General features: G+C 33.9%; 2 protein-coding genes across 3 annotated transcripts; one reads left to right on the forward strand and one right to left on the reverse strand.

The window, feature by feature from the left end:
- Positions 1-1,787: 1,787 nt before the first annotated feature.
- LOC130809276 (nicotinamidase 1) lies at positions 1,788-11,231 on the forward strand. Of its 2 annotated transcripts, none has more exons than XM_057674979.1 (5): positions 1,788-2,123; positions 2,225-2,408; positions 9,693-9,826; positions 9,934-10,232; positions 10,889-11,231. In XM_057674979.1, the coding sequence occupies exons 1-4, from the start codon at positions 1,971-1,973 to the stop codon at positions 10,189-10,191; spliced, it is 729 nt and encodes a 242-aa protein (XP_057530962.1). In that variant the 5' UTR covers positions 1,788-1,970; the 3' UTR covers positions 10,192-10,232; positions 10,889-11,231. The 2 variants fall into 2 exon arrangements, with proteins under 2 accessions (XP_057530962.1, XP_057530961.1); XM_057674978.1 differs by having other exon boundaries at positions 1,792-2,123; positions 9,934-10,119.
- Positions 11,232-11,748: 517 nt separating this feature from the next.
- Positions 11,749-16,693, reverse strand: LOC130808451 (protein NETWORKED 2D). Its single transcript, XM_057673928.1, has 3 exons — positions 16,573-16,693; positions 13,641-15,295; positions 11,749-13,119 (listed from the first exon to the last, which is right to left on the reverse strand). The coding sequence occupies exons 1-3, from the start codon at positions 16,664-16,666 to the stop codon at positions 11,749-11,751; spliced, it is 3,120 nt and encodes a 1,039-aa protein (XP_057529911.1). The 5' UTR covers positions 16,667-16,693.
- Positions 16,694-24,388: the final 7,695 nt, after the last annotated feature.

Below are 24,388 nucleotides of genomic sequence, written 5' to 3' on the forward strand. Positions count from 1 at the left end.
CGTCTCGAGAGGCGGTTTTAGATTCGCCATCTCGCAGATCTGTTTTGCTGAGGCTCGGGTAGGTTCTAGATCTCTTCCGCCTCTTCTTATTGCGTCTACTGGAGTGGGACGTCCTCGAGTTCCCATCCTGAGATTCATGAGATTTCGGTATCTTCTGATGGGGTTCGATTCGTTCCCGCAAGTTTTTTATTTGATCCGCCATATCTTCTAATACTCGTTGCTGAGTAGGAGCATGATTCATGACGGCGCGGAGTTGTTCAGAGAAAGCAGCCGTGAGGTTTCGTGCTAGCATGTCCAGATCACGGCGAGTCACGGCTTGATTATTAGCGTGACCTGCAGAAGTATCTGTATTTGTGCTATGCACGGTGGCATTTTGAGTCGCATTTCTCTTAGGAGCCATGACTTTTTGTTCAAATCCCCACAGACGGCGCCAAACTGTTTCGGTAATGAAACGAGGAAGTGAAGAAGACACTTACAATACTGTGAATGGAAGCGTGGTTTGGAACGGCGACTCGTGGAAGGAAGCGGCTTGGATTCCTACAACACAACACGTTAGCCTTGTCCGGGGGGTGATCTCCCGGAATACCCCTCCGACGCTCAAGTTAGAACGTAAATCGGAAACTAATGAATGAACGATTGCAGAATGAATGCAAGAGGAAATGTCGGGATTGAGATTGCTAATGTTAGTGTTTGGGCAGGCTAAGGGTGTAATGTAGGCAAAGATACTAGGAAAGCTATATTTTTTCAGATGATCCTCCCTCCTTGATGGTAGCCCCTATTTATAATGTTGAGGAAGGGAAGTTATATCTAAGGATAAGTGAACTATCATGGGAGTAGTGGGAGTAATGGGAGGTGGACTGGTCATGGGAAGAATGGACAGTTATTCATCTTGAAACAAGGAGAGCCATACATTGTGGGAAAGTGGGGAGTTAGGGTTTTTTAGAGGTAACTGGACCATGGGCCATTCAAGGAAAATGGTAATTCCAGAAAAAGCCCATTAACCGAAAGTCAAGGTCAACTGAAAAGGTCAAAGGGTATGATACTAATTATTAAATAAATAAATTAATTGAATAAACAGTACCATGACAACCCCAAAAATTACGTAGTTAACAATCAATGTAAAAGGAATCAAAAAAACAAAACTTTTGCACCTAGGAAAAACTTTCTCTATGTAAAAGAGATCATAACACAACGATGACAGAGAAGTTTTTTCCTACTCACCAAAACTAATTTGTGGCTCTCTAGATTAGTACATCTCCTCTATACCCTAAATCTAAGTATTGGAAGTGATTATATAGTAAATCATCTTTACAGGAATAATTAGGGTTAGGAAAATAATTAACATAACCATCATTTTGATTTTGGCATTTACCAATCTCGATCGAGATTGGGTGAGTCTCGGTAGGAATTCCAAAGTCTCAACCAAGATTGAGCACAAGTCTTGCTTGAGACTAAACACCAAAAGGATATTACCTTTCACCAACTTTAGATTTAATCGAACTTGGAACAATCTCACTTAAGACTTCATAATCTCGACCGAGATTAAGTTGATCTCACTTGAGACTTTTAAATCACGACTTTTGACTACATAGTATATAAGTTTGGATAGAGATTAAGGGTAATCTCGGTCGAGACTCTTTGCAGAACCAATATCCCCATTCTTGAACCACTCAATTTAAGATAAGATTAGATTAAAAGATAAATTTTTTAGAGAAAGAAAAATTGTAAAATATTGTAATTTGACTTTTTTTGGTCACCATTAGGGATGCTATATGGAGAAGAAGACAAGTGAGGAGCACAGGTGCATAAGTGACAAGGACCAACTGGAGACGACTCATACAGTCATACTCGTTAACTTGTACTTTGCAGAAAAAGTGCGCCGCAATCTCAATATCCAAAACCGTCTAATTTTCTGACTACGCCATCGTCTCTAATATTTTCAACCCGAAACACAATTTCAGCTAACGAATATGTCATCATCAGTAGCATATTCCACCATTGATCATCTAAAAAAAGAGCTTCCTTTGAAACAAGAAACTCTGCTTTTGACTGATAACACTTGCATCGGCCTCGTTCTCGTCGATATCATCAATGGATTCTGCACTGTCGGCGCTGGAAACCTCGTATGTTCATTTTTTAAATGCTCTTCATTGAATTGATTTAGCATCTTAATTTAGTTTTTTCTTTTTAATTTGTATTTGAATGCTTTTGGCTGATGAATTAGGCTCCAAGAGTTCCAAATAAACAAATTGCAGAAATGGTGGAAGAAGCTGCGAAATTAGCTAGGGTTTTCTGCGATAAGAAATTGCCGATTTTTGGTTTTCTTGATTCTCATGATCCTGATGTTCCTGAACCTCCATATCCTCCTCATTGTTTTGCAGGCTCTCTTGAATCCAAATTAGTTCCAGGTTTTATTTTATTTCTATATTTCAATTTCTTGTATTTATTTATTTTTATAGACGTTCCAAACAACTTTGTTTCCAACTGGTTTTTTGTTGGAAGTGAAGTACTGTACCCAATTTTAGTTATTGAATCGGAACTTCTTTTCAATTGGGACAAGCTTATATTTGAATTTTTGTTATTTATACCCATGTGATTAACTAGAGCTTGCCCCAAATTCAAAATATAGTAATTTTATTGCACTTTATTTACAGGGCAGATCCAAAAAAAAAAATTAATGTAATGTCAATAATTTAAATGAAAAATTACATTTAGTATTGTGCATTGAAATAAGAAGCATTCTAGGGTATAAAGATTCAACCTTTATCCCTACAACACCCAAGAACAATGGTAGGGATGTTCTATGTAAAGAAACAAGACACTTTTATGAACTAGGATGAAGAACAATGAGAAATAATGCAATAAACAAAGACATAAAGATTTACGAGGTTCATCCAATATAGGCTACATCCTCAGTGGTGGTTAGCTTGCTTGTATTATAGAGAATAATCAATGGAATTCTCAAGAACTCATACAATGAAGAGTATTACACTTAGAGAAGAAGAGAAGAGAAAGAATAGGCGTTTGTGTTTGGCTTAGGGTTAGAATGTTATGTTTAGGTGAGTTACATTCACTATTTATATAGAGAGTCATAAGGGAATGAATGGGCAAAAGCCCAGCCCTCAAATATATCCGTAGCAACTTATCGCAAAATTGAGACAGCGGCTGGCTGGTGTTGGTCGAGTGGCTGCTGGCCTTGGTCGAGCAACTGACCAGAACCTTCTGATCTTCATGAAAACAGCAGGCAGTAGACAGGGGCATGCTACATGCCTTTGAATTACTCTACTTCATAACCAACACATCTCTTTAGTATCCTCCACCGACATACACATATTATCATGCTTATGGTGCACTCAAGGCACACTAAACTCCAACATGCAAATTTATACCAAAGTTTCCAAATAAATGGTACTAATTAAAGAGTTAAGATCCTCTCCATTACTTAAAATGTAATGGAGATTCCATTACTCAATCTAATGATTAGAATTGTTTGATAGAGGAAAATATGGGGGATTTCGAGATTTAATTATTTATTTTAAAATAAGTGTTGAAATCTTAGCAAGGGTAATAAAGAAAAGTAATAGAGAGGATCCTAATACCTAATTAAAACATGTCTTTTAAAGTTCCTATTTTTAAATTATGCTACTAGCTAAGAGTAATTCCCAAAGAAGAATATATTCAAAAAAATTTAATTTGTACCAAATTAATAAACAATAACAATGAGAAATTTTTAACTAGATGTTTATTCAATAAATGAAAAGAAGTTTAATTGACAACATTTTTTCAAGTAGAGAGGAGTGTCAAATTGATTTTGTAAATTGGGTACCCTAAACCACATTTTTTCGAGTAGAAAAATGTATTGTGACGTTGGAATTCAGAGTCAACCCTCGCTTTGAAATTTGAAATACAAATGGTAGCAACAACTCATCCAAATTCAGTGATGTCATTTGACATTGTTGACCAAACGTCAAATACACTATTGCTTAAGGTGTTCATTTGAGTAACTGGATCGGCATAGGTGTTACAGGTCGAGTCAAAATCGAGTCTTGCGTCCATATTAGCTTTTATATCATTGTAAAGTCATATTTAAAGTTAGGATGGTTATACAAGGTCGAGTAAATGTTGGATTTGACCGGTATTGGACACCTCTAGCTGTTGCTTGAACAAAACAATTTTTCTTGACATGTTTGAGTTTTCTTCAATATAAATGCAAATAATGTGAGAAGAACTAGTGGTGAAACTTGGACGGTCCATGGAAATCGTGTCGAGCCGAGCCCATCTAACGTGAACAATGTCGTACTGTGTCACTCAAAAATGTGGTCTATAGAAATTGTGTGTCTTGGGCTGCCCATGTTAGGTGTCTATTGTGCCTTGTGCCAAATCATATTGTGTCAAGTCCTACCGTGAACAGTTTAGGAGTGTGCCTTTTGTCCGAGTGACCCCTGTGTTGGCCCAATTCACTTCCCTCTTAGACCCTAAACTTTCATTGGATGAGCGAACTTTTGACCTCTTAATTATGAAAACATTAACTTTAACAATAAGTCAATTGTTATATGATTTTTGAAACTGTCATTATGTTTAAAATGCTATATAATATTAGAAAAATAGTTCAGGTGATGCCTCTCCAATCCTAGTAAATTTCGTCATTGAGGAGAACATACTCCCTCCAATACACAACTATTGTCCCATTTGCTCGGGCACAAATATTAAGAAATTGGAGGGACCACCTAAAATGGTGGCTCACATGTGTAAGTAAGAGAGATTAAGAAAAACAATAAATATCTAATTGTTCTCTCCATTTCTATCAAACCAAAAAGGAAAATACAATTTTGGAGGGAAATTTACCTCCATTACAATTCATCAAATTTCATAAATTTGATTACATAAATTCAAATTAAAGTACATAAATTCCAATAAATTACATAATTCTAATTGACATAAAATAAAAATGCTTCACTTCTTGAACTCTTTAACACTTCTTTTATGACTTCCGACAATGTAGAACTGTCTCCTGCTATGTACTTATGAATTTCATATCATTCGTTTACTTCAGGTCATTATGAATATGAAAAAAATTGCATGAAATTAACACATCAGAAATTTTCAAAAATTGAACAGATGAGAAATTTTTGGTGGAAACCAAAAAATGTCCACAATTTAGAAATGAACCAAAAATTTCCAGTGATCAGAAAATTATGATGGAACCCCAAAATTTTCAAAAGCTGCCCACTTTTGAAACCAAAAAAGCCATGAAAATTCCTTATATTCAGAGAGCATCAAATGAACACACCAACCAACTTCAATACAATATTTACTAATTGCAAAAACAAAAGAATTATGCATGAGTTATTGATAGCCTTAAACAAAAAATGCAAACTAGTTCATGGCAAAATTAATGATCTTGCAAATGAGTACAGTGTTAATAGAAAGACAATTACTAGGATTTAGGCATCGTATCAACAACAACAAGGAGTTAGGACAGTCATTAATGTCAACAGCAAGAAGAAGGTGACACACAATAACAGAATAACCCAAGTTACCATCCATGAGAATAACCCAACCTTTTGAAGGTGAATAGATTTTAAACTCCTTCACACCATCCATGTACCCAACAAAACACCTTTTCAAACTCGTGAATCCAGCTTACTAAGCAATATAACCAAATATCTTCAAATTTGAAAATTTTAGGTAATTTACCACTCCGCATCTCAAACGAAATTTTAAATTGAATTCTCGAATAAGGATCCTTGTTGATGATATAACAACTTGTCATAACAACTTTACTCCAATACCTTTTCCAAGTCCTGCATTAGAAAGCATGCATCGAACTATTTCTAGTAGTACCTGCTGTACTCGCTCTACAATACTTTTTTTCGTGGTGTCATTTTTAACGGCATGACGTCGACCTATACCTTCATTTGCATAAAACTCATTAAAATCATCTTTACAACCCAACATCAACCAACAACAACACAAAAGACAACCCAACATTAATGAACAGTCCAGCTAACATCAACCCAATATGAATGAACATTCCAACCAACAACAAGCTATGAACTGATTAATTCACTAAAACAATAAATTGAGACATTAAATAATAATAATAGGACAAAAATAAGATTATATTATAAAATAGATGATCAGAGAACGATTAAAGGATGATTGCAAAATAAACAAAAGATAAATACTTCAAAAAGCTTGAGATCTCTTAGAGTAAAACCCACCCACCAATTGTGTACAATTTTCATGATACCTAATGACGCCCTAATTCCCCTTATTAATAATAAAGCCACCCCCTAATACTAACTTATTCCCCAAGTTACCACTAACATTGTAATTACCTAATTTACCCCATTCATGACCCATTATTTCAAATGCCAGTTCACTGTACAACAACCCAATATCAAATAACAATCCAACCAAGAACAACCAAGCAACAATCAATAATAATGCCAACAACAACCTAGTAGTCAACAAACAGTAATAGAAACAGAGCATAACATACTTTTGAGAGGAGCAATGAACATATTCACAACGTTTGCAAGCCAACTAATTTTTTGGGGCATAAACACACTTTCGGGATACATAGAAAAATTTTTAGTTTTAAACATCTTGTAAAATAGTGTAGATGCTTTACACTAAACATTGTACCAAAATCATGAATGACGAAGGAATCAAATGGCTTTAAAAATTCATGCAAAGTGGCGCAAGTTTCAAGAAAATTAAGTTGTTTTCATCATCAACACTCACAAGATTTCCATAGCCTCCTAAAATAAATTTGTGGCAAATTTAATGCCTCCTAAATAAATTTGGTGGCAATATGGAAATCTTATGGTCTCAAATGGTGTCAAAATCAATTCACATAAACCATAAAAAACCATGTAAATGTAAAAAAAAACCCAATAAATCATCAGAAGTCAGAAAGAAAACCGTAAACACACATACGAGAAAATGGACCTGCAACATCATAGGCATCTTCATCCTTTTCCTCATTTTTTGCTTTTTTTTTTCAACATGCATAGTATTTGCATCCTCATTTTCCTCCACATCATCATCAACAAAAAAACCAATCATATGGAGTGGCTGGGAAAGGGCCTACTTGATCTACAATTTCTTCACCTTCAAAGTCTAACTCTTTACCCCATTCCGGATCTTTTGATGTAGATCGAGCAAAATAGTCAAACCAAGGGTTTTTATTTTGCATCCTTGTCAAAGAACTCAACAGTAGGTTTCAATGGTGAACCCATTGTTCAACTTCAAAACAAAAAATTAGGGCTTTTATCTAAAATGAAGAGAATAGAGATAAGATAAAGTAGATCAAAAAATCTGGGGTTTAACACTAAAATCGCCAGAATAGAAAGTAGATGTTGGGAAAAATTAGGGCTTTTATAGAAGAGAATAGAAAGTAGATCTAGGATTTATGAGATGAAGAGAAGATAGAGAGAATAGATGAAGGATAAGGTACGAAGAAGATGAAGCATGGTGCAAAAACGTGATCACGGATCACGAGAACGGAAAAAATTTGGTTATCACGAAACGGGTTGGAATTATTATGCAGGATATAAGTTTTTTAATTTTCCTTTGAACTGATTTTGTAGTAATATATGTCACTTTTTAATTTTCACTAATTAATTTCTAGACATTAGTCCCTTTAAAAATATTTAGGCATTGTACTTCGTAAAAAGTCTAATGTTGTAAATATTTTTTAACAGAGGAAGTAAGACTGAGAAAATTTTACACACAGGTCCCTTTAAAAATTATTGCCCCAAGGCTTCAACTCCCCAAGTCACATTATAAGGCTTTTCATTTCCAAATTCTAAATTAAAGTACCTTTTGTCAAATTGTTTTCCCAATAAGTCATCATAACTCCATTTCTCCTCCATGTTGTCTTTGCATGTTTCTTTCAAGTTTCAACATCACATTTACAATTTTTAGCCATTCAACTTCATCTTCATGCGCAAGCTTTGTTCAGTTCAACATTCAACCTTAACGGTTCAAACCTTTTTTTCTCTAATTTCTATTCCATAATTCTATATTTATATGATATCTAAACTCCAAAGTCTAAAATAAAAGAAGTAGTAACGGTAGCTGCGAGATTCAAGCTTAGAGGTTGGATTTTAATGGCGATTTTCCGCGAATTCCCGTTCCAAACTGGCGGACTTGGACAAAATCTGAGTTGACTCGGCGTTTTTTCATAGCTCGTGAAGAATCGCTTTCGGAACAATAGCTTAGAAATCCGTTCTAACTCGGTTGTGTCGAGTTAGAACGACCGTTATTTGATTCTATGAGATGACGAACACAGCCTCAGTGAGAATGAAGAAGATGAATAACATAGCCTCAGACAGTAGGAAGAAGATGAAGAACACTAATGAGATGAAGAACACGAAGCTGTCATGAATTGATAGAAAGGGGTAATATAGGAATTTAGTAATAAATAATACTTAGTAATTAGTTAGTTGGGGGGAAGAAAAGGTGGAAAAAATAATATAAATAGAGGGGAAGGGAAATAGTATACTTAGTAATAGATTTAGAGGAGTCTTATACTCTTTTGGAGAGAACGAGCCTCTTGAATGCTTGTATACTATCCTTTGTAATCATTTGTCGGTTACATTCTATATTTCTCTTTCGTGTTATACAAATTACAATTTATAGTTTTACATTCATATACATTCTTCTGTTCAGTCTTCTGTGATTTCGTCTCATGGCCTACTCAGTCCATAACAATTGGTATCAGAGACGTTCGATTCTTGGCGATTCGTCACCAAGGGAGGTCAAGGGAAATAATTTCTTAATTTTGATGGCGTTCTTGAGTCCAAGGACAGCGGTTGCCGAGGTCAGAATATTCTTGGAATTTAGCAATGTCAACAAACTGCCAAAAATAAGATATTAAATCATACAGAGGACTTAGTTGCAAGAATGGACAAAACCATTGAAAGTCAATCTCAGAAACAAGTATATAGAGAAAAGGAAAGCAATAAATGAATTGTGGGAGATGACTGAGCAAGATTTGAAGTCAGAACATAAGGTAATGCAAGTTGCCGGAGATCTAAAAGCCGATGATGAGGTCGTTGAGAAGGAAGAAGAGTGTGATGATGAGGTCGTTGAGAAGGAAGAAGAGTGTGATGATTCGACTGAAATGGAGGTTTCAGGTAATGGAGGCAAAGAGGAAGGGAGTTAGGGTTTTAGATGAATCTAGAAGGTGAGGGAATATAAAAAAAGGAGGGAGTAGTTAATTAGGTGGGCATTAGGGGGTTTAATTATAGGGTATTAATTGTTTGTTTAGAGGGTTAATAAAAATAAATGAGGGTATTTTTGTAATTTTAAGGGTAAAATGGTAAAAAAAATCATGACTAAAAAAAAAATGGGACATTTGAGGTGAACTTACCCAATAAATAAATGGGACAATAGTTGTGAATTGGAGGGAGTATTTTGTTAGTACTTAATGAAAGACTCTTTTATGCATTAAGGGCATGTTCTTCGGGACTTGGTAGAACTCAATTGATTTGAACTTGTTTAAAATTGTGAAGCAGTAAAAACGTGAGAGTGAAAGTGATGAAAAAACTTCAAAAGAATTAAAGGTAAATAAGATGGGATAACATGCCATTTAATAACTTTATTGTATTGGTTAGTTAGAGCATTTTTATATTTGAGCTATGTTGATTTTTGTTTTTTTTGAATGGATGTGAAATTAGAACTGGAATGGTTGGAAGGTGAACTAAATGTAACTTTGAGGCTCAAAGATTGCATTGATGGATTTGTTGGCTCAATGGAGACAAATGGATCCAATGTGTTTGTTGATTGGGTGAAAACCAACCAGCTGCAAGCTGTATGTTTCTACTTTCTTCAACCCACTGCGTAGCCTTCTGTTTTTCTTAAATTTTTTTAAGGCTAAGATTTTTATTGATTTGTTTTCCTTTTTATATTTTGTTGAAGGTGCTGGTTATTGGCATATGTACAGATATATGTGTGTTGGATTTCTTGTCCTCAGTACTTTCTGCCAGAAATCGGGGTATCCTTTCACCGCTGCAAGATGTGATTGTCTATTCTCGAGCCTGTGCAACTTATGACCTCCCACTATATGTGGCAGAGACTATAGAAGGCACGGTTGCGCATCCACAGGTGTATGAATATCTTCTTATTGCATATTGGAAAGGATTTAGGATTGAAACTGTGTTGACCCATTGTTCGTGACCAATTGACTTCCTTAGCTATTTCATCCAATTATGGGTGAGGTATCAGCTACCCCTACCCAAGCCTTTGTTACTGAAATCATTTTAAAATATTTATGGAAGACTCATTGTTGATCATAGGAAAGGATTTAAACTATAAATGGATACAATGCAATCTGATATAAGGATATAACTGTGAGACAAGTGAGGGATTCTGTCGATTACTAATTAACTGGGAAAAGACAAGTTGAATATCTTTTATGATGCTTTTGTATTTCTGTGTGAGGATCATTAATAGGACTCTAGGCTGCTTGTTATGTGTAGCAAATCATGTTTTTGATTTAAATTATTCTCAATTAAGTTTAGATTTATGCAACTTTAGCCTTGTAGTAACAAAGTGATTGTTTTTTAGTTGATCCTTGATTATAAACACTATCTGCTGATTCACATAAATGGATCACATAAATAAGAAGCACACATGCTTGTTTGATGTAATTGATATTCAACAAATGTTAGGTATATGGTTCAGAAATGTAGTGTTAAAATGTTTTGGAATGTGCATATAATTGATAGCACTGCTAGAAGAGTTGGAATCTTGATGATGTACTTCTAATAAATTTTTAGTTCTATCGGATATTTGAAGAGTTTCAAAAGAGATCTTCAATGTAGTTCAAACTTTAATGACTGTATTTTTTTGTGTTTACTTGTTCTTGTTGCAGGATTTGATGCATCATATAGGCTTGTACATGGCTCGAGGAAGAGGAGCCAAAGTCGTATCAGAAGTGTCTTTCACAACCCAATCGTGAATCATGGTGTCTTTATTGCTACAGGTTCATGGATTTCTCGGGTGTGGACTTTCTTTTTGTTTTTATGTTATTCTTATTGAGTTCTTGTATTATATAATCTCAATTGTTTTGGCTTTTAACCATACAATACAAAATCCTTTTTTTTGAACCCCAAGTATAAATAAATTCCTATATGTTTATGAAAGAAAAAACATTGTTGACTTCATGGCTTGCAGTTATTAAGAGGATGTACAAAAGGTGCAGTAATTGTGTTTAATATTTATTTTTTTTTCACTTTTACATGTGAGCCTTGGCCAAATTAGGAACAATGCACTTCCTTAATGGCATCAACTGCCTTTTTAAAATGGAAGTAATTTGGGGTTATAGTTATATAACTACATTTAGTAAGATTAAGTCAGAAACCTTAGTCTGGAAGTACTTTGTGGAACCTTGATTGTGATTACGGTATGGAAGTGAAATGTAATGACAACTTGATCAGTAGAAGAGAATGGAGGAAACTATGAGCCATTATCTTTCTTAGGCGATTCTGCACAAAATAAAAAATTTCTATTGCATGTTCATGTATCATCAAACTTGACTCAGAGCTAATAGAAGCCAGTCTTTGTGACATTTGGAGAAACACAACTCCTGTAAACTATTTTACATAAACCAATAGATCTATGTGCTGCCAAAAATGGTCCTATAATTTCTAACCAATATAATTAGAAGATACAAGAAAAAAATATGGATACGACTCTGTCAAAACCTGTATCTGTTAAAAGACACAATTTATCTTACATCCAGGGTGATTTATCGGCTTTTAAATGATGGTATCGTCGATGCATCATTCCTGGGTGCATGCACGAAAATATGGATTGCTTTTTCTTTGGTGGTTTAACCCCAAAAATGAATGATCTTAATGGCACTCGAGCTTGGCTTCCAGGCCCGTCAGCTTCATTTTGATTTTGTGAGCTAGAAAATTCTAGTTCGTCATTCAACCTGGTTAAGGTACGGTCTACTTCAAGCTGGAGACTGGTTATATAATCCATTCCGGCTTGTAGTTCATCAGCTACCTTGTGATTCTCTTGCTGCATGTTTGCTGCCTCACCTTGGAACTTTGCAGCTTGGAAGCTGGTAAATTTCATATTGTTGTCTTCAGCACCTGTGCTTAGAGCGTGCTTTATTTCATCTTGAATGTGACACAACTGTGTAAATCTTTTCTGTAGCTCTTCTTTTAGCTTTTCACTTTTCTCCAACCAGACAGTTAACTCTGTTTGTGTCTCTCTCAGGTGCTTATATATTGGTCTGACGTTTGATTTTAGAGATGAGTTTGTGTGAGTATCCCCGTGGTTGCTCCCTTCTGTATTATTTTGGTTTTTCTCAACCTTTGCTAATTCTGCCTGTAAATCTTGAACTACATTCTGAAACTTTTGGACTTGACTAAATGTAGCACTGAACCTCATCCAGAAATCCAGATTTTCCTCAAGAATTTGGTCAATGTCTGCCCGTAGTTTTTGTTCAACCGGTGAGATCTCTTTTCCTTCAACAGGAAACATAAGCCTTATATCATCTTCACCATCAAACTCTTCATTTTTTGCACGTGACTCCATGTCTTTCTCTTGTGCATTTTTGTATTCATCTAGTCTTTTCTGCATAATTATCATTCTCTGGCGCAAGGAGTGGATCTCTTCATTTTTCATGTCAAGAGAATTCTTTAATTCATTAAGCTGTTTCTCAATATCTGAGAAATTCTCTTGATTTTTCGTCTCCACTTCACAAAGTTTCTTCTTGGTTTCCTTGTAGTTTCGAAGAGTAGCTGTATACTCTTCTAAAAGAATTTTTTCCTTTCCCTCCAAACCACTAGTAAATAATTGCTGCCAATCTGGCTCATCGTCTTCTTTTCTCTTTTGTGCTGAAGGTTGCAAGGATAAAGGTGCATTTGGCTCATCTTGGGGATTACTTAGATGATCTCTAAGCTGACTTGCAACTGCTTCCACTTCGTTGTTGTTTGATTTTCCTTGTGGTTGATCACTATCAATAGTGCTCGGCTGAGATTTCTTTAGTTGAAAACTATATGTCCTGGAACGCATTCCAGATTCATCCTTTAACTCGAGAGCAGTTTCTCCGGGACTTTCTTTTCCATCTTGACCGATATTAGAGCACACCTAGATTAACAAAGAAAGAAAAATATTTTTAGGAACTAGTTTTCTTTATCTAAAAGAAAAAAGAATTAGTAGTTGAGAATATTTTGCCAACTACAGCCTTTTAGTTTACGCATATCAAAGCCAACATCTCTTTTTTACACTGATGGGTCTTCTTCGATTACTTCCTAAAAATTTTCTCTCATTAAGTTCCCCATTATTGAAGGTATGTGTTTCCCTCCTTGATTTTTATGAATAAATATTTAATTTTTGTTGTGTATAGTAATTATTATCAGTAAAGCTTCAAATTGTAGTAGATTAATTACAAAATTAGGGTTTAGAATTCTTTAAGTTGATTTATGCTTTCTTAAATTTTAGATGTATAAGAAATGCATATGATTTAATGAGTCATTTTACTTCAGTCCATTATAATCTGAAATCAAAGAACTATGAATCGTTGGCCCGATCGATATGATTGGACATATAGGACAACCAGAAAGCATTTCTTAGTTCCTTCATAAAAAGTTTAAAAATTCTTCACTTACCATTCTACCCTCCATCACCTCTTTCTCCACAACCATGTTTCCTGCAAATCCTTTACTTCCCTGCAACTTGAGCGATTCCTCGAGTCTTCTTATCTTATTTTCCATTTCATCCAGCTTGTCACTCAAAGTGCTTTTCAGGGCAATCAAGTTTATGTTGTCATGTTCAAGACTCTTAATATGTGATTGAAGCTCATCAATCTCAACTCCTCTGAACTTATTCTCAATCTCACCTAGCTTATCACTCAAAGTGGTTTTGCCGTCAATCAGGTTTGCCTTGTCATCTTCAAGGTTCTTAATTCTCGCATGGAGCTCCTCAATCTCATGTCCTCTCAGCTTGTCCTCCATCTCACCTAGCTTGTCACTTAAAGAGGTTTTACCAGCAATCAGATTTGCCTTGTCATCTTCAAGGCTCTTAATCTGTGCATGGAGCTCCTCTATCTCGAGTCCTCTCAGCTTATTCTCCATCTCGCCCAGCTTGTCACTCAAAGTGGTTTTTCCCCCAATCAGGTTTGCCTTATCATCTTCAAGGCCCTTAATCTGTGACTGGAGCTCATCAGTTTCTAACCTTAATGTATGTGTTAGAGACGTTTGAGTAGACATCGAAGATTCTAGGCTAATCACTTTATTCACTAGCACGTCTATCTTTTCAGCCATTTCTAAGACACTAAATGATACAGTTTCACCAACATGAAAGTGCTCCTTAATCTTTTGATGTAGTATTTCAAGATCCTTTGACTCTTTCAAACCACCCCCTGCTTCATCGTCAATGGTAGTCGGTTCTTCTGCTTTCAAGGGATCTCCACTCTGTGAGGCATCAGTTTGATTGCCAAGGAGCTCACCCTTGAGAGAATTCAGCTTGCTGCGAGCTTCTTTTATCCTCTGATACTCGGCTTTTGCTTCAGCTGCAGTTCTATCTTGCTTCCCTTGTAGCTCAGCCAAGGTGTCATTGCATGATTTGATAGCTGCTTCAGCCATTAAAATCCGAGCTTCATCATCCTCAATAACTTGTGAGACCCCAAATTCATCTTGTAATCTTGAAATTTTATCTTGTGTTCCATTTATCTGTTCATCAATATCCCAGTACTTGGCATACCCACTTTCATAAGAGCTTTTTGCAAACTCCTTCTCAGTTTGGAGCGTAAGAATTTGTTTTTGAAGCTTGTCAATCTCATTGATAGCCTCATCAATTGTCAGACCAGATTTCGGGATTCGATTAGCATGACCTCCTGATTTTGGTACATTCTTCGAAGGAGGGGCTTTACTGAATTTTGATGTTAATGCAATGATAGCCTTAATATTTTTGCTAGGAAATTTTGGCGGTGCTTGTGGGATGTGCGAGTTTGAGGTTGAATTCGAGTTAAATGGCGATCTGTCTTTGAATATCTTAGGCTTTCTCGGAGAATTATAGTCGTCATCATCATCTATAGGAAATTGGTATTGATCTGGGAATGCAGAGGCAAGTGTAGTATTTGCATTCTGTAGCTCTTTCGAGATATGATCGTACCTTTCTGCTAAGGATCTATAAGCTCTATACGATTCCTCGACAAAATTTATCAACTCGGGGCGTCTTTTGTAATACATTTCTGCTCTCTTAGCAAAAGAGTCTCCATCTTCTTGAATGAGCTTAAGCATAGCTTCCACCTTTTCTCCCATATCTGCAGCAAGCCAGCCACATAATGGTCAAAATAAATAAAAATTGGATTGATTAGCTTGCATATGTAAATATTACCATTTTTTCGTTAATGCACTATTGTTACATTATTGATTTATAAACAATTACGTAATTGTAAATATGTAAATATACAAAGAAAAACACATAATTCTGTTGTATTACTCTAATCTCGACTAAAAGGCATTATTATTATTATTATTATTATTATTATTATTATTATTATTATTATTATTATTAAAAATTACCTAATAATCTAACCTATTTATGATTTTTCTACAATAATCTCACCTATTGATTAACCATGAATAATTCTAACTTTGAAGGTTATTTTTCTAGAGTAAACCAGGTAACTGGATGACTTACTAAAACAAGTTTTATTTTTTAAAATAAAGATAAATTATAATAAAATGTCGAAAAAGATATTAAAAAAAATTATGATTTTTTTTATTATTTAGAATTTTTTTATGTAAATTTTTAAAATTTCTTTAATTTTAAATTAATATTTAATTTACTTTTTTGATGAATTACCTACTATAACAGGTCATTAGATTACCCAAATTTACTCTAGGTAAAATACCCCTAAAATTGAGAATATTCATGATTGATCAATAGGTGGAATTATCATAGGAAAATCACTAAAAAATTAGATTATTTTAAATAAATTTTCTATTGTTCTTGTTATTTATAGTTTTCGTTACTATTTTGATCAAAAGAAATTGTAATAAATCCTAGTAAGTTTGGTGACGAAATGTCTACGCCTTCAATATGATCCATGCTATAGGTGTAAATTGAAAATCTTGGTAACTTGTTGGTTGAGGATTTTTTTATTTTCACTTTTGTGATATGAATTTGATTCTTACTATGTACATAAAAGATTTATTTTCTGTCTTTTTTAGGAATTCTCTAATTTATCATTTTATAAAAGTAAATAAAAAAAAATGAAATAAGTGTATAATCTCAAGTCCATTTCCTCATGTCACTAGTTTTAGAAAAGATAACGTTATTAATTTGCATATATTTTAATATTTTATTATGTCAATGTTACTAAGTCGCTTCCACATAAGCGGCGTAGGAGTCTGACTGAGATGTATATAATTTTGCCGTTGTGATAACAAATAGATGGATGCACCATCCATAAAGTGTTTGACATGTGATCTCATTTGGCTTTAACCTCATCAAGAGCATTACGCATTGTAAAAAACATCAAAACCATAAAAGAGAAGAAGAATCTAAATGGTACATGAAGTATATAAGGCATACCTTGAAGACTTTGTTCGAGCCATTTGGATTGTTTAGTCCTAACATGGCTAGCATACCACCATGAATATGCATTGCTAGCTGCCCTTTGCAACATTTCTAATGATTTTCTGCTACTTTTTTTTTTCTGATTCTTCAACCCACTAAAAATGGCATTAAATAAAAATAATTGAGCTCGCTTTCTTTGTTGATTGTTCCAGAATTTACTCTCTCCTTCATTACATTTCTTAATAATCTAGAAAAATTTTAAAAATAATCGCAAAATTATACAATGCATGCTATGAATATGCTGAAAAATAAAATGTCAAAAAATTATGGGAAATGTGGAAGAGACTTTAATTTGGGGTTGTGGCATGGAGGAAACTTCGGTTGGAATTGATGTCAAATATAGTAGCATTTCATATAATCCTTTTTTTATTTCTCTTTTAATAAACAATATAACATTCAAAAGCAAAATGTGAAAAATAATTAAAGGCAATTACTAAAAGAAAAAAAAAATAGATTAGCAATCATTTTTGTCCATGTGTTAATACTAGACTTTGCTTGCCAATACAAAGGTGAAGATCTTTATCAAGAATATATTAATAAGACCATCATTTAGTCACACCATATTATAATAGCTTGTAGCGGCTTAACGAATTATAATTACTCCCTCCGTTTTTTTTTTCTTTCTATTCATAAGTTTTAAAATAATTTTGAGCCTCAATATATCTAAATACGCATTATAAAAATTATAAAAAGTATAATAAAAAACTATACATTAACACGAATTAAACAAGATCTCACATTGTTATATTTCATCTTTTATATCTCTTTAAAATCTTATTTATATTTCTCTTTCTTTGAAGTAGAATATTCCAAATGAAAAAACATTAGAGAACCGGGGAGTATTTATTACATTTCAACTAGTATCTTGAGAAACCGTCTCTTTGAGAGACGTATCTTAAGCTCAACCTATTAAAGATTAATGCCTACTTATCATATTCTTAATGCCTACTTATATTATCCTTAATGCTTACTTACCGTATCTTTAATACCTACTTTTAATATTTTAAATGTCTACTTACGTAATTCTTAATGACTACTTACAATATTTTAAAAATATATAATGGATCGGCTCATTTAGAGATGGTCTCTCAAAGAGACCGTCTCTCATAAAAATTTGTGATTAAATTTTTTTTGTGAATAAAATATAAGCCCACTTTTAATGGGCGAAATTCCACTCACTAGATAGGCTCACTAGAAGAAAAAGTGAAAAAAAAATAAGACATTTGAACAAATTAATTCCCAAAATAAGCTTCGTGAAAACTTATTTCCCAAAATAAGCGTCCGTACATCCAGACCAGAGTTTTGGATAAGTCGCTGTTAGTAACAGCGAAAGAAGGAAAAAAAATTAAAATGCCTTAGTCGCTGTTACTAACAGCGACTTAGTCCCTTTAATTTTTTTTTAATGAAGTAAAGTAGCCATTGTTAATTAGAAAAATAGCCGTTAGGAACTTGAAAATAGCCGTTGTAATGATGTTCTATAAATAGCTCCATTATTTCCCATACTTCATTATATCAATTCTACATCATACTTCTTAATTTCTAAAGGTAACATTATGTATTATGTTAGTTTTACTTTTAATTTTTAAATGTTAATATAAACGTTTGATAATACGATTAAAATATATACATATACACATATATTACAAAGTATACACAAAAGTCAATATGTTACAAATTCTGAATATGTACAAGTGTTAAATATATACAAAATGTCACTATTCTTCAAAATATACAAACACTATTCGATGTAGGAAGATTATACAACAAATTAGTGGTACCAACTTCGAATTTGATGAATTTAGTTGAAAGATTGAATGTGATTTTAATGGAGGATAAACAAGGGAGATGTCGAATGAAGAAAAAAACGCAAACTGAAATGAGGAAGAAGAAGAAACTGGAAAAATAAAACGGCCTAAGTCGCTGTTAGTAACAGCGACTTAGGCCTTTTAATTTTTTTTTCCTTCTTTCGCTGTTACTAACAGCGACTAATCCCAAACCACAGCTTTGAATGTACGGACGCTTATTTTGGGAAATAAGTTTTCACGGAGCTTATTTTGGAAAATAAGTTGTTGAAATGTCTTATTTTTTTCAAATATTCCTCACTAGAAAGCCTTTATATATACACTTCTTAGGGGGTAAGAATGATGATAGAAAAAATAGCTAGTCGCTTGAGAGACGTATCTCAAGCTTAGTCCATCAAAGATTAATGCCTACTTATCGTACTCTTAATCGCTACTTATATTATCCTAAATGCTTACTTACCATATCCTTAATGCCTACTTTCAATACCTTAAATGTTTACTTACAACATTCTTGATGCCTATTTACAATATATTAAAAAATATATAATGGGCCAGCCCAATTAGAGATAATCTCTCAAAGAGACCGTTTGTCACAAGAATTTGTGTAGAAAAAATGGGCATTTGGTTACAACTTAGGCAAAAGTCTTTATCTCTCTAAAAATACTACACTATATCATAGTAGCTTACACGTGGGTACTAACTTGGGCGTCGAAGGCACCGCCCCTAGGCATGGCCACGGTCCGGGTTGGGCCGGTTCCGTTCCGGTTCCATCCGGTTTCGGTTCCATCCGGTTCCGATTCCATTTGGAACCTGTCGCGAACGGTTCCAGTTTCGGTTCCGGTTCCAAACGGTTCCTTGGCGGTTCATGAGGCGGTTCCGGCGGTTCAAACTCGCGGGACGGGCGGGTCGGATCATCGGTTCCGTTTTTATTTTTCCTTCAAATATTTATATAATATAAAAATACTATAATATTGCGGACATACCTTTGATGATTACTTGATTATCAGCGTAATTCATTGCTTGTCATGTTGTAATCGTTATTAAAATATTTACTAAAAAGAATGAAAAAAATAAATTAATAAGAAAAAATCAACGATAATGTCGATAAAGGCGATTAATAAAAAAAGAGGGAGAAAATGGACTTAAACCTAGTATCCAAAGGAATACTAAGCTTCCTACGTATCCCGAAGGAATGAAAGCCCATGTAGTTCTTTGTCATACCTTTTATTTGTAGTTGTTGAATGTTCATTTATCGTTGTCCGATGGATCCTATTCGTCTTCGTCATCATCATCTGGTTAGTTAGATGCTTCCGCTGACTCTCCTCCTGACGATGATGCAGATGTATCCATCATTATCCATGGATCATCATCATCGCCTTGATCATCATCATTCCTTAGTCCTTGTGTTCGAATCTCCGCTTGATCCCAATCTTTCTTGCAAACACATATTTGAATACTATGTGGAGCAAGACGAGATCTCTTTTCGTCTAAAACTCTTCTACCTGCACTAAAAGCAGACTCCGACGCAATCGTAGAAGTAGGAATTGCAAGGATATCCTTTACAATTCTCGATAATATGGAAAATTTTATAGATTTTTCTTTCCACCAGTCTAAAATATTATAGCTACCTTGGTCAATTTCAAAGTGATGTTTAAGATAATTATCTAATTCTAAATATGCAGTGGAGGGTGAAGAAGAAGATGATCCTACAAAACTATCATCTTGGCTCATTATATTAGCTATTACGGAATTATAATAAGAGGGACATGCCGAGACGCTAGCACGCCTAGACGTATCGCGTTTTGGGTTATATACACTAGCATAGTAATCATAAAGTTCTGCTAAAAGTTTTTTACAAGTTCCAACATAATTATGTACATCACTAGGCGGGCGATCTATTGATTGGTAGTAAAATCCAATTACTTTAGTAAGGACTTCTGTCTTAAAACATGGGTCTAAAATGGTTGCAATTCCATAAATAAAAGAAAAATCGGTAAAATATGTCTTCCACTAAACATGGATCTAATGACCAATACACTTTTTTAGTTGATATTGGTCACATAATTGCTTATATCGTCTCTTTATTTGTCCAATTCTAAGCCACTTCACTATGTCTCTAATGGGATCTAATAAATCACTTAATTGTTTTATACCTGCTTGGCAAGATAAGTTTACTATATGAGCACAAAAACGTACGTGTAATAATCTACCCCCAAGAATAAAACTAAATGCAAGTTCGTTATAAAAAACTTAAAAAGTATTTGTCTCTGGTGAAATTGTATGAAACTAAGGGATTTACACCTTGACTTTCACAAATTTGTCTTACTGGTTCATCTTCATCTAAATTTAAATATAAAGACATACTCAAATACCACAATATATAAATAAATAATAATTTTAAATTTTATCAATTTGAAGAATAAAATTATAAAACTAACCGATAGTTTGGAAATTGACTCGTTTACCACGAGCTTGTCTTTATTGTTGTTGTAGTTGTTCTTCATTTGATCTTGTTGATGACTGTCGAGATCTATGTATCCCAATAGGGGTCGTTGGTTCCTCTTCTTGTTCTTCTTCTTCATCAATTTATATTTCTCTTTCCACTTCTTCTGCATAATCGTGTAATTCTTGGTCGTACCCTTCTGGATAATTTAGTTCATAATTATAATTACTAATGGAAGGTGTTGTTGATATCGACGGAGTTGAAGTGGCCTTTCTTTTGGAGCTAGAACCTCCCAATGATTTTGCCACTTTAATAACTTTTTTAGAGGCTTTTTTCAAAAAAGAAGACATGATAATATTGAAATAATAATAGAATTAAGAAATAAACAAATAATTAATAGACTAATTATGTAATTAACTAAATTAACAAATAATTAAAAGACTAATTATGTAATTAAGAGAATAATTGCGTAATTAAGTAGATAGAGTAAGTAGTGAGAGTAGGAGAAGAGATGAGTTGTAAATGAAAATGATTGAAAGTGATATATATTTATAGTGAAAATCACAACGGCTAGTTAACGACTCTTTTTCGAACGGTTCCAAAGAACCTGTGGGCCGGTTCACCCGGACCGCTTCCGGTTCCGGTTCCACGGAACCTGTGGTCTGGTTCACCCGGACCGGTTCCATGGAACCTGTGTTCCGGTTCACCCGGACCGGTTCCGGTTCCGACCCGCGGTTCTTAGGTCCGGTTCAAGCAGTTTTTTTCCGGTGGTTTCACGGTTCCGACAACTTTTTTTTCCGGCGGTTTCACGGTTCCGCGGTTCGGATCGGTTCGGAACATGTCGCGAACGGTTCCGGTTCCGGGACGGTTTCAAGCAGTTCGGGACCGGTTCTGTTCCGGATAACCCGCTCCGTGGCCATCACTAACCGCCCCCAAGGGACCACTTTGGGTTGGTGTTTATTTTCAGGTATTTAATAGTTTCCCGATCAACCACCGTTTTATCATCACATACCCCGAAGGTACCCATTTATTTGATTATTTCCAATTTTTAACCGAAATACATTTTATTAGCAAAATGAAAAACTAATATCATATTTCATTGCTTTAGAACAGTCACCCTTTCATTCTCTTAGCTTGAGTCATCATCATCATCCTACCCAGTGTATCCCGCTCATACTATGGACAGGGTCTGGGGAGGGAAGGACGGCGGCAACTCTTACCCATAAAGGAGAGCGCGATCAAAGGAGTCCCCCGGCTTGAGAAAGATGATAAGACGTAGCTACAGAAAAATTTTAGCTACGGAAAGGATAAATAAAGTACATATAAATAAAATAAATAAGTAGAACCAACTACTGAAAAAAAACAAAAAAGAATACAAAACTAATAATAAAAGAAACGAGAGATGTAAGAAGACAAGAACACCCAAAAGTAACCTAGGGGACATCAGTTAAAATTTTAGCAATTAATTATACAATGTATCGAGTGGGCTATAATTTATTAGCGTTAGTCTTACTATATAAAATATTTTAGTTAAATTATGTGTTAAATGTTTGTTAGTTGCTCATGTGTTAAATAGGTAGACTTATTGGTATTTCAATTGCCATTTTCAATTTTATTAAGGAATATTTACCTAGAATAATTCAACATGTTCACGATTTTCCTACAATAATCTCAACTATCGATTAACCATGAATAATCCCAACTATTGACTCACTTAACCTGTGCTGTTGTTGCTCTTGTTTTTACCGGTGCAACAGGTAATTTTCTGGCATTTAGTCAATAGTTGGGATTATTGTAGGAAAATCGTAAATAAGTTGGATTATTCTGGGTAAATTTTCCATTTTTTAAAATATTTATCTTTTTTTTTTATATTCAAAATGACTTGCTACAATAGGTAGCAGGTCACCTGGGTGTACCCAAGGCAAAGACCCTCCTAAGTTCGAATTATTCATGGTTAATCAATAGTTGGGATTATTGTAGGAAAATCGTAAATAGGTTGGATTATTCTGGGTAAATTTTCCTTTTATAAATATCACCCACCCTTGACACAAGTTGAGTAAGTAAACTAATTGTCGTGCAATGTTACTATTGTTTATATGGTACATACTCTAGTATCTTACTAAAGTATCAACTATCGAGTTTTGAAATCTTACGTACGTTTACCATCTCTAATTTAATAGAAATGATGTTTATTAATTATTATATCATTAATAAATCATAACCGTAAATTTTAAGTTATTATTATATATAGTCGTAAATAAAAAAATAAAAATTCAAAAGCCGATATCCAATATTCGATTTGGATTAAATTGGATATTCACTTTATTAGACTTTTTATATTATTTCAAATTTTAAATGTGTAGGCATATGAAAAATGAATTTAAGAAAAAAAAGATAAGTTAATTATGTAAATGAGAATTTAAAAAGAGTGTAAAGTATAATCAAATATAGAAATAAAAGAATCCATATGACAGACTAAAAAAATTATGCGAATATGTGAGACATAGAGAGTAAGTTATAGATGGACTCAACTTGAGTTGTTCAATAAGGTCATCGATTCAATTTTAAATCGGGTTAAAATCTGGTTTTGTATTTATATTGATTTTTACATTGTTGTAAATTTATTTCTGAAACTGGGCTTTAATTAAACTTAATTATATAAAGTTTAATAAAGTGACATCAAATTTATTTCCAACACCTCTACACGCAACATAATCATCTAACAATTGTCATATCTCAATGATCTCAGTATATAATTGAGTATCTTTTATTTTAATTCTTTATTTAGAGGGAGATAAATGCAATATTATTATGTTCTGTTAGAGCATAGACTAATTACAATTAACTTATCCTAAACAGTAAAAGGTACTTGTCAATACTACTTTAGTTCATATCCTGACATATGCAACAATCTAGACATAATAATGCACATAATGAAAGTTCACTTATTCATAAATCATAAAAAATATGCAATATTAGTTATTAAATGAATAATAATAAGAATTGAATTTTATCACAATTAGAGTGAGTATCACTTTTCCAGATCAAATCAAGTTTAATTTATACCAAGTGTTTTTTTTCCTCAATCAACTCTATAATAAAATTATTTTAATATATTATTAAATAAACTCTATATGTATTTTTAATTAATCAATTAACTAATTTATTCTAGTACATATTTGAGTTACTTGACCGAATCATGTTAAGCAAAAACACTCAAAAATGAAAATTGAGAAATGATTTGGAAACAATTTTTTTTTTAATTTGTGTATAGAGTGCACGTTATAACGTTACTTCGACTAGATCAAATCAAATTGGATGCAGCAGGCAGTTGAATGCTTGCCCAATTTCTCTCTTTGATTTGTTGTATTTACCTTCTTTGTAAGAGCCTTTTCATTTTATAAGCGAGATACACCAGATATGATAATGTAAGAGCGTCTTCAGATTGGGAAAAGCTCAAGAGACGAATAGTTTTGAGCACTTTGCGTAAATCAAAAATAACAATGTTAATCCCAATATATGGAGT

This window comes from Amaranthus tricolor, chromosome 3 (assembly GCF_026212465.1).
Source record: "Amaranthus tricolor cultivar Red isolate AtriRed21 chromosome 3, ASM2621246v1, whole genome shotgun sequence".
In the NCBI taxonomy this organism is placed as follows: Eukaryota; Viridiplantae; Streptophyta; class Magnoliopsida; order Caryophyllales; family Amaranthaceae; genus Amaranthus; species Amaranthus tricolor.

What these genes read in the sequence shown, in the direction of transcription:
- LOC130809276 (XM_057674978.1), top strand. Translation starts at nt 1,971, where the DNA reads ATGTCATCATCAGTAGCATATTCCACCATTGATCATCTAAAAAAAGAG. An exon ending in TGAATCCAAATTAGTTCCAG is followed by an intron (nt 2,409 to 9,692) that starts GTTTTATTTTAT and finishes ATGTGAAATTAG; the next exon opens with AACTGGAATGGTTGGAAGGT. An exon ending in GCACGGTTGCGCATCCACAG is followed by an intron (nt 10,120 to 10,888) that starts GTGTATGAATAT and finishes TTCTTGTTGCAG; the next exon opens with GATTTGATGCATCATATAGG.
- LOC130808451 (XM_057673928.1), bottom strand. Translation starts at nt 16,666, where the DNA reads ATGTTGCAAAGGGCAGCTAGCAATGCATATTCATGGTGGTATGCTAGC. An exon ending in GCTCGAACAAAGTCTTCAAG is followed by an intron (nt 15,296 to 16,572) that starts GTATGCCTTATA and finishes GGCTTGCTGCAG; the next exon opens with ATATGGGAGAAAAGGTGGAA. An exon ending in AGGTGATGGAGGGTAGAATG is followed by an intron (nt 13,120 to 13,640) that starts GTAAGTGAAGAA and finishes TTGTTAATCTAG; the next exon opens with GTGTGCTCTAATATCGGTCA.